Consider the following 11424-nt stretch of genomic DNA (forward strand, 5'->3'; position numbering starts at 1 on the left):
GTTTGTTCAGGGAGACTGACTTTGCTCCCAAGTTACAGCTAACGATGTGTAAGCATGACCTATAATTCATGTCCCAATCACTCATTTCTCTGATTGAATGTATGTGTGTGTGTGTATGTGTGGGTGTGTGATTATATTCTTTTTTATTTTATGAGATAGATAAATCATTAAGTTCTTTAAATCCAATTTGGTTTGGCAGAAAATTCTTCCATATTCTCAAATATATTTATATATTTAGGTTTTGTCAATATTTTAGGCTACTGTGATTTTTTGTATTTTTCTGAAGCTTTCACAATTATTTACATACAAATATAAAAAGGGAATCCCAAAGGTATGCACTTACTCGTTTATCCTCTTTGAAATTTTACTATCCAGTTTAGGAGAAGCTGAGGTTCATGGACGTCACGGAGAAGGTCTCTAGGATCTTATTTCTTTTGTAAGAGCAAAGAGCACCTTTTGGAAGGCTGCCCTAAGTTCTTTGGTCTGAAGTGCATAAACTATAGGGTTGAGGGAAGGGGGGATGATGTTGTGCAACACATTAAGTAGAACTGGAATCAAAGTAGCCCTCATCTCTGTCAGATGAGTTACTGAAATCACTACAACAATAGTGTAAAAGAAAAGGATGAGGGTAAGATGTGAACTACAAGTGCTCAGGGCCTTGGCTGCAGCTTCAACTGAGTTCAGTCTAAGTACAGAGTACAGAATCAAAATATATGACAGTATAATAAGACTTAGATCACTCCCCATTTCAAGCCATGCCAGGACAAACTGGCAAATGCTGTTTGGCCTCCTGTCATCACAAGCCAGGCTGTGACCCCAAAGTTAGAGCACAGGCAGTGTTCAATTTCATTCCTGGAGCAATAGTCATGCTGTGCTGCAAGCACAGGCACCGGGATGACAAATAAGCCATTTCTCAGCACCATGAACAGGTTAGCTTTTAAGATTAAGGAACTGGTGACAACGGATGGATAGCGAAGAGGGTGACAAATAGCCACATATCTATCAAAAACCATGCAGAGGAAGATACCAGACTCCATGCCCACAAAGAAGTGAATGGCATAAATCTGAGCAAAGCACTCAGGGAGGCTAATGACCTTGGCATCAAACCAGAAGATGGCCAGGTTCTTAAGCGTGATAGTAGTGGCCAGACCCATGTCAACCACAGAGAGGATGCCAAGGAAAAGGTACATGGGCTGCTGCAAAGAAGCGTTCTGCCAGGTGATGAGGAGGATGAGGGTATTTGCACCAAGTGCTGAGAGATACAGTAGTGCCAGGGGCAGAGATAGCCAGTGCTGCCAGCTGTGAATACCTGGGAATCCCAGCAGGATAAACTCAGAGACCTGGAATTTGGAGCTATTGGAGACTTTGAGAGATGCAGACATATGATTCATGATTCAACATGACTTTCAAATCTCTATTTGTATTGTTCTCAGTTATCACAGGTTGGAATCACCACAGAAATAAAATTGTAGTGTTTTTCTAAGTCTTTCTTCTTCTCTTTAGAAATTATACAGATTAAATGGATGTGCTTGTTTTCCTCGTGTTTGTCTCAATGTTACTTGACTCAGAGGTTTATCAACTAATAATAACTAGGTTTTTAAAATGAAAAATTATAGGAGATGAAATTTATAGCTGCATCATTTCAAGTTGATGTAGATGTCCATTAATGTCTTACATAGTCTTCCAAAATGTTGATATCATAGTCTTGTAAATATTTGCAGAAACAAATCATATTGCAGATTTGGGGATAGTTTTCTTTCATATTCTACTATGTATGCACTTCTGAAGAGGCTGCAAAACAGTAGCTTAAAAGGAAGTTAGTGATTATAGCTGAATTTTTCCATGTGAGAAGTCATATAATTAAGACATACCTTAGTAAGTTTTTTATAGTTGAATCTTAGAGAACTCACAAAGACATAAATACAGGATTTAGGTAAAACTAATATGACGCTTTTAAAGATAACTGTGGTAACAACATGATATTAGATCAACTCTATTCATTTTTTTTAGTGCTCTTTACACTGTTAACTACAGGCACAGTGTTGTACAGCTGGTCTCTAGAACTTATTCATCTTGTACAACTAAAACTTTCTATCCATCGAACAGTAATTTTAACTTATTTAATAAACAAGAATTATTTGTCCATAATGTTGAAGGAATTGCCATTCAATGTTCAAAAATCACTGTTAAAATTAGACTCATTATCTTTTCTAAGACTTTGTTGTTATCCATGTACTTTTTGTTCTGTATGGTGGCTCAACCAGACAAGCTTGAATCTAGAAAACTAACCTCCCCTTGCTGCAAATGATTGCCTTCTTATATTGTTGATTTCTTTTCTTTACTTCATATGCACTCTTTTTTTTTTTTCAGTATTCTTTCTGCAACCTGCCTGGAGCAAATGTTTCTCATTTTCCACACTTCTTTCTTTCTGCTAGCAACCTGATCTTTCAAACATTGGTATTCCTTTGTTTAAAATAATACATGGCTTCACATTTTCTTTTAAATACAATACTTTATTATTATAATCCTTATTTATTTGTTATTATTATTTATTACAATCCTTCATTTTGCATAAAACACTCTCAGATATAACTCAAACCGAAGTGAATATGATCTCTTGCTTTGAACTTATTTGTATTCTACACTGCAGATATATATAATACTTACTCTATGCTAAAATTAGTAATTTTTCAAGGCATTTTATTGCCAATATTTTTGCCATGGTGGAAGCTATTGCAGGTTTATGAGCAAGAAACAAAAACTGGAAAGCCATGTTCAAAGTTTAAAACGTTATTTTTAATGTATTAGTTATGGATTTATTTTGATATAATTATTGTTAAATATCAAAAAAATCTGGAAGAAAATAAAATTCTTTTATTGTATCAATTCTTACTAAAAACTAAATGTATTTCCTTTCAGATATTTCTTATTGCCTGTATGTTTGAGTAAACATATACTCCCAAATGATAGAATAAATCATCCTTCTTTAATGGTGAATGTAATTTGATAAAGAGTAAAATTATCTAAATGTATCTACAGAAAATTTGAATGACTAAAAGACACACACAATAAAGCTAGTTTTACTTTGAGCTTTTAGAGGAGAATTCTAAACACAATAGTTTTATCCTGGATGTGTGGAAGTATGTAACCCATTTGATGTACAAGGCCTGACATTTTTACTTAATCCTCATTTATTACTTTATATCCTAATATTGCATAATCTTTTATCTTTGATGCTTTCACTATTAAAATTTATTTCTGATTTATGTATGTGTGATACAATTACGAGAAGATGTATGTTTGAGCTCACAGAAAAATAATTGTTTTTAATTTTTTTTACAATTATATTCTAGCTTGACATAGAATATGATTCTGCTGTATAAAATAGTTAATATATGAACCCTGAAGATAATCTGGCGGTGTTGTTTTTTGTTTATAGACAAGGTAACTTCTAGTGCACCATGTGAGCCTTAATATTTTCTAATTCTGACCTCAACCTTTTTTGCAAAGGCCCTCCAATCCTCTATATGCTACTAAAGCAGAGAGAAATGTCAATCTTTTTTGCAGAATGTTGACAAAACAACATAATGTTTAGGATAAGCCATTGAACTCTCTGGAATTTAGCCAAAGCGACCATGAGAAGATTTTATTACTTACCATGCTTATAACAAAGGCTCACAGTCTGGGATCCTAGCAGTGGCAGAAGTTTTCTACTGGGCAAAAACAGAACTTTATGAGAAAGATGCTTTAACACAAGATATGTTGTCAGCTAAGATATGGCACAGAAATTATAAACTTCTGAAATTTATGGAGAGTGTTTAAGCAGCTCAGTGACCTAAGCATAACAGACCTCCTTTGCAGATATGATGAAAGACCTATAGAGAAAGTTGAATTCCTAGGATGTTAAATCCCACTAGAATAGAAAGCAGGTTAACTCAAAAACATGTATCCTATTAATGTAACCTAAGAATTTACATGAATAGAAGAATATCTTCATTTATTAAATCAAAATGAACCTAGAAAGGTGAAAAATTCTAGAGTGTTTGAATGGTTTTTAAGTACACGAACTCTGGGTGTTCTAAATTCTGTGGCTAGGCGATTTATTTAAACACTTTTAAAAGAGAAAGTATTCATTCCAAAATACATATTTAGTTCTGACTGTTTGAAAAACATGTTAGGCATAAAGTGATCAATAGAACAGACATCATTCCTGTTCTTATTGAAATTGTGGTCTAGTTGAGGTGGGGGGATAGAATAATAACTAAAAAATTAAGCAAATATATAATAATAGACTGGGATTTGTGCTTTAAAGCAAAAGTACCAAGTGATGAGTTCACATGAAGAAAAAATAAATTAATCTCTTGTTGTCAGAGAGGATTTCCTGAAGAAATGTTTGTTCTGAGGACAACTGTTTGAATAGAAGATAACTATGGTATCTGTGTTGGGGTGGGGAGAAAAAACAGTTTTCATCCAGGAATCTTTAAATGTTAAAATGAGAGGGATCAAGGCATAGTCAAGGTAACAACAGAGTGTTACAACAATGTGTCTGGTAATCTCAACGTAACAACAAGGTAACCTCAAGGTGACAACAATGTGTCTGGAAACTTCAAGGTGTGGTGGAACATGGGAGGTGATGTGAGATGGTGCTATTGAGGTCACAGTGGTCAGATAATTTTAAGCAAATTTATGCTAACACGATATGGAGCCACCGAAAGGTTTTAGGATAATTTAGGCATAGCAGCAATGTGAAGACCAGATTGTACGTGGCAAGAATAAATATAAGTAAGTTGGATGAACACTGACAACAGTACTTCAAGGGTGAGACAGCTTTATTTTAAGCTGTGAACATAAGGAGAAATTGATGGATATAGAAGTTATACAGGATGTAAATTTGATAATATTTATGACTCCAAAATAACTCTAAGTTTCTGGTATGTGCACTGGAATGGAATATGTCATTCATGTACCTAAGGATGATTGGAGAAGAACCAGATTATGGGGGAAGAGAATGAGTTCAAGTGAGGTCATGACCAATATGAGGTGCCTGCCTTTGAAGTGTCCAAGAGATGATTATTTAGCAAAGAGATGAAAAAGTAGTTTCAGAGAGCAAGGGAACAATTTGAGAAAAATTGGAGTGACTATTATTTTATTTGGAAATCACTGGAATATTTGAATTATTGCTATTAGCACAAATAGATGCTTCAGCAAGTGAGGATACTGACAGAAAGAAGGTGGTCTAGCATCTGGTTTTGAGAAACTCATCGTGATGTCTAGGTAAATGCTGAGAAAGAAAGGGACCAAAAATAACCTATATAGGAAAAAACAGATTGATTTTTAAAGAAGGCAAAGAAATTGATTCATAATTTCACTCTACTGACAGATCTAATGAAACATAGTTTTAAGCAATATTGATGGATTCAGTCTCTTGGAGGTTACAAATGACTTTTTGAAAAGATTGTCTATTTTTGAAATGCATAAGAAAAAGTCATATTGGCATGGGCTAAAGAGTAAGTTAAAGGCTAGGAAATAGTAAAAGTTGTGCACATAAAATTTTACAGGAAGTTGTACAAACAAGAAAATATAGGGCAGAAGTTGGAAGTTTAGAGTTGGAAGTTAGGGTTTAGAGTCATTTGTAGTAGAAAGTAGAATGGTGGTTACCACAGGCTGAAAAGGGTGAAAGGTGGGGAACTGGGGAATGGGGAGATGTTGACCAAAGTGTATAAAGGTTCAGTTAGAGAGGAGTAGTAAATTTTCAAGAACTATTGTACAACATGATGACCGCAGTCAATAATAATATGTGGTATGTTTCAAAATTGCTGAAAGAATAAATTTAAAATGTTCTTACTGCAAAGATATAACTTTATGAGGTGATGGTTATGTTAATTAGACTGATAAATCATTCCACAAAGTGTACATATATCAAAATACCACATTGCATCCCTTATATATAATTATTAGTCAATTAAAAATGAAAATATACATCAAAAATAAAAATTAAATTTTAAAAAAGCATTTCTTTTTTTAAGATGGGGAAAAATAATGCATCTTTGGAGGTTGGTGTGAACCATTTGATAGAGAGAAAAATAGATTGTTGATAAGTCAGAGAGAATTGGATAAATAAGAGCATATGATTGCTGAAAAGAGGAGAGGTGATGAGAGCCACCTTCCAAGGCTCACATGCAAAGACCTACCTCAAATTGGAAGAATGGTACCTCTCACATAGCCTTAGAAAAGGTGGTTAAATGTTTGCATATGTAGGTGGGTTTGATACAATATATTTGTTATGTTTAGTTAGAGGAAATTTAGAGCTACCATTTGGTAATGTTTTAGGGAAATGTTTGGACCAAGAACAGGAAGGAAGCTGCAGATTAATCAGAAATTTATTTTTAATGTAGAGAAAAGGCTTACAATTCTGAGACGTACACAACAATTCTGGAGGTGTCAGAAAACCGTTTACTGTATTACATCAAATAATAATTTGATATTATCACAATTCTTGCCTCCCCTGCTGGTTTCTCTGCTTTCTTCCAGTAAACTTCTTGAACATACAAAATGCTTAAAGAATCTCATTTACAATGAATGAGAAATAGATGAGATGTAGGAACTTATCTGACCCTCAGCAACTTAGAGCACTTAGACTGCAGAATATGAAGTAATTGAGCAGTAATTCCTCTATGTCCTTTTCATAACCTGCCAAATAAGTGAATCCATTAGCCCAGTGCCCACTTAGAAAAGGATTCTTCCTGAAAATTTTTAGTTTGCATTGCTCTTCAAATTAGACACTATGACTAAATTCTGTATGAACTGAACATTATACATGGATGGAGGGGATGAGGCTGTACCTTTTGACTATCCTACATGTGTAAACGACGTTTAAGAATTCCTACTGTATTGGAACCTCACCACAGAAGTCATAATGTGATGCATGAGAAATTGTCTCTGACTATTTCCCCCACCCTTATGTATTCCTGGTGTATAAGGACAATATAAAAGTGAAATATTACAAAGACTTAAGGACAGCAACACTCTCTTCTCTAAACTATTGAAAGGTTTTCAGCATATGCTGAACTTTCTCCATGTTTGTGGCATGCCTTTTCATTTTCTTATCTCTCTTTGGGGAACAAGTTTATACTCAATGAGTACAATTTACCATTTTTATGTTCATGCATTCTATCTGTGTGTCCTAAGTAATATTTGCCTACAACCAAATTATTATTCTGTACTTTCTTCCAGGAGCTATATGGCTTTATCTTTTGTTTTTATGCTAATGATTGTTAAAGAAAAATAGGCTCCACAGTTTAGATACACCCCAAGACAAACTGCCTATGAGCACATAACCAAAACTTAACTCATCTTGATTTTCCCAAATGCTGTTACCAATCATAAATACAAAATGTAAACTTTACGTTCCTCTCAGCAAGATCTGTAAAATCAAACTCATCAGCTATAGACAATTCTGTTCAAACAGCTTTGTTTTCTCCAAAAAATAAATTAAAAAGTTAATGTATAACCACCAATTATGAAAAAGATCAAAATATTTCTTCCTTTATGCTCTATAAGCTGTGCTGTAAATACTGTAAGGTGAGCTTTTTACCACTTGGTTTAAACTCTTCTGGATCACAATCTGTCCTTTTTGCATTACAATAAAATTCTTATTTTATTCTCCAATATGATTTCATTTTATTTTTGACAGGTACATTTCAAATTAAGTTTTGTATAATATAAGCTAGTAAAGTTAATTTATTTTTCAAAATGCATATCATATAATTTCAGTGATATTTGTTGAATAGATTTCTTTTCCCCCATTAAATCTTCTTCACACATGTGCAATGGACAACTGACTGTGTATGTGCATCAATTTGGGGTTCTCTATTCAGTTACATTGATCCATTTGTCTTATTTACACTGATACAAAAGTTTTGAGTACTGTGTATTTACAAAGATCTTTAAATATGGTAGTCTAAGTCTTTAATTTCATTCTAATTTTTCAAAATCATTTGGGTCATTCTCAGTACTATATATAGTCATGTGAACTATAAAATTAGCTAGTAACATTCTAAAGATGCTTGCTGAAATTTTTACATAGACTGCATAAATCTATAAATAAACCTTTGAAAAACTGATGTCTGTAGAATACTGAAACTTTAAATGCATAAACATCATTTGCCTTCATATTTAAGTTACTTTATCTCAGCAGTGTTTTGAAATATTGTATGGACTTTATTAATTTATCACAAAATAAGAAAAGTCATCAAAACTTTTATGGAAATGTGTATTATTTAAAAATGCATGTGATATAGTTTGTCTGTGTTCCTATCCCAATCTCATCTTGAGTTCCCACATGTTGTGGGCCCAATGGGAGGTAATTAAATCATGGGGGCAGGTTTTTCCCATGCTGTTCTCATGGTAGTGAGTAAGTCTCAGGAGATCTGATGGTTTTAAAAAGGGGAGTTTTCCTGCCAAACTCTCTTCTCTTATCTGCCACCGTGTGAGACATGCCTTTCGCCTTCTGCCATGATTGTCAGGCTTTCCCAGCCACATGGAACTATGAGTTCTCCATTAAACCTCTTTCCTTTGTTAATTGCCCAGTCTCAGGTATGTCTTTATCAGCAGCATGAAAACAGACTAATGCAGCATGGATTTCAAAACTGTTTTCCACCAAACAAACTTATACTTACTTGTAATGTCTAAACTTGTTATGCCTATGAAGAATAAGACATCAGTTTGAAAAGAGCCCTTATAAGAACAACATGGATTCTGCCAAAATGGAGGCAATAAGAAACATCAAATTTATGGTGAGAGAGAGAATGGCAGGATGGCCAACCAGATGCATCCAGGAAGTGCCACCCCCACAGAGAGAACATGATTTTGACTACACCAACATAATTTGAACAGATCTTTGGAGAGAAAAAACATTGAATGCAGATGAAGGAAAGACTCAAAAAGACTCAAACACTGAGGCTGAAGAGGGAGGAAGCTGAGAACCCTGCATAGGGTACTTGAACAGTAGGCCTAGTTCCCTGCCCAAAATGCACCCAGCGAACGGGTGAGAGAAGGAACTGTGGGACTGTCCAGTCCCTACTTCAGACCTCTGGAATCCTAGCTGCAGGGAACCCCACATCCCCATCAACGCTTGAGCTGGAAAGGGGATCTCCCTGGAGATTAGACAAAGATGGAGCTATACCAAGTGCAAAGCTGGGGACCTTTGAGTGTGGGTCAGCTCCAGCAAGCCCTGGCCACACCTCAGGGCCACCTGTCTCCCTCTGAGAGACTCTGTCCCCAACTAACCACCAGGAAGAAAGCAGGGCCTGCTTCTCTGTGGGGCTGGGGTATGTCTGTCCTGCAGGCCCACCTGCCTGCCAGCCTAGGGCCCCTGCTTGGCCATCCTGTAGGTAGCCTCCATGGCCCAACCAGGATGCTCTACTCCACCTGAGTATATCCTGGCATCCTGAAAGCCTTTCAGATACCCCAGCACACCCAGAACCCAACCTAAGCATCTGGAGAAGGAAGCCATGAGCAGGTCCTGGGGCCCCAGGGCTGAGGCCCACAGCTCAGGAGTGCTGAGCTGGGATCTGGGCTTGGCACTTGAATGAGGGTGGAGCTCACACCCTCAAAAAACTGAAAGGGGTGAGTCTTACAGGTTTATGGACTGCTATGGGATCTAAGTATGTCCCCCCAATCCCTCCACTGCCAACACACACACAGGGTTGGTTCTGTAAAGGTATGGCCTATCTCCCTACCATATCTCTCACTAAAGGAGCCTCGTGGCCTGAAAGTCTGAATAACAACAATGGAAACAAAATCGCAGGCACAGTGTGAGTGGTCACAGGTGGCTCCACCAACGCCCAGGAGTGCACCTGGTGAGGATGTCTCTTCTGTCCCAATACCACAGAGCACAGCCACAACCATGAGGCTGCACAAAGGAGCCAAGTGGCTGAGAGTCTATGGCCCATTGCTCTCAAGTGCCTTCTAGGGGATGGCAGCCCAAACTACAACATCGAAAAACTAATTCTTCTCTCTGTGAAACCAAGAGCAAGAATTCAATAACAAACATTCTATAGACAGTCTTATCCCTCCGAAAACTTCCATAAATGAAGCTTATGTTCAGTGTTCTTAAAGAAAAATATATTCCAACCAAGAACTTCATATCTCACCAAACTATGCTTCATAAGTGAAGAAATAAAATCCTTCTCAAGCAAATGCTGAAAAAACGTGTTTCAATTAGACTAGCCTTATAGGAAATCCTTAAGGGAGTGCTACACGTAAATTTGAAAGAACAACACCTGCTCCCACAAGAGCATACTTAAGCAAACAGCCCACAGGAACTAGGAAGCAACTACACAATCAAGTCTAAATAACAACCAGCTAACAACATGATGACAGGATCAAAAACCACATATATAAATACTAACCCTAAATGTAAATGGGCTAAACATTTCACTCAAAAGACATGGAGTAGCAGACTAGATAAAAAGACAACACCTAACCATCTGTCATCTTCGAGAGAACCATCTTACATATAATGACACACCCAGGCTCAACATAAAATGGTGGAGTAAGATATACCATTCAAACAGAAAACAAAAAAAAGCAGGAGTCCCTATTCTTACAGCACATAAAACAAACTTAAAAGCAATAAAAATTAAGAAGGACAATGAAGGACATTACATAATGATGAAGGGTACAATCCAACAATAAGCCTTAACTGTCCTAAATATATATGCAACCAACATTGCAGGACCCAGATTCATAAAACAAGTTCTTTTTAGCCTAAGAAAAGACTTAGACAACCACACAATAATGCTGGGAGACTTCAGCACTCCACTGAAAGTGTTAGACACATCATCAACACAGAAAACTAACAAAGAAGCTCTGCATTAAACTTGAAAATTGACCAGTTGAACCTAATGGACACCTATAGAACACTCCACCCAACAACCACAGAATATACATTCTTCTCATCTGCATATGGAACATATTCTAAGATCAGCCACATGCTTGGTCAGAAAGCAAGCCTAAATAAATTCACAAAAATTGAAATCATACCAAGCCCACTCTCAAACCACAGTGTAATTAAAATAGAAATTAATTCCAAGAAGATCTCTCAAAACTACATAAATACATTAAATTACACAACTTACTCATAAATAGCTCCTGGGTGAATATTGAAATTGAGGCAGAAATCACAAAATTCTTTGAAATTAATAAAAATAGGGGCACAATTTACTAAAATCTCTGAGATGCAGCCAAAGCAGTGTTAAGAGCAAAGTTTATAGCTTCAAATGCCTTCATCAAGAAATTAGAAATATCTTTAATTAACAATCTAACTTTGCACTAAAAAAAAACTAAAAAATACAAAGAAAAAATAACAACAAACCAAACCCAAAACTAGCAGGAGAAAAGAAATAAGTAAAATTAGAGAAC

The 11424-nt window shown here is 36.0% G+C and overlaps 1 protein-coding gene across 1 annotated transcript; it reads right to left on the minus strand.

Moving 5' to 3' along the window:
- Positions 1 to 417: 417 nt before the first annotated feature.
- On the minus strand, positions 418 to 1391 carry OR56B1 (olfactory receptor family 56 subfamily B member 1). Its single transcript, XM_015436029.3, is given in 2 exon segments — positions 418 to 809; positions 812 to 1391. Coding segments are annotated over 2 exon segments (972 nt in total).
- Positions 1392 to 11424: the final 10033 nt, after the last annotated feature.

The sequence above is a fragment of the Macaca fascicularis genome, chromosome 14 (genome assembly GCF_037993035.2).
Source record: "Macaca fascicularis isolate 582-1 chromosome 14, T2T-MFA8v1.1".
Classification (NCBI taxonomy): Eukaryota; Metazoa; Chordata; class Mammalia; order Primates; family Cercopithecidae; genus Macaca; species Macaca fascicularis.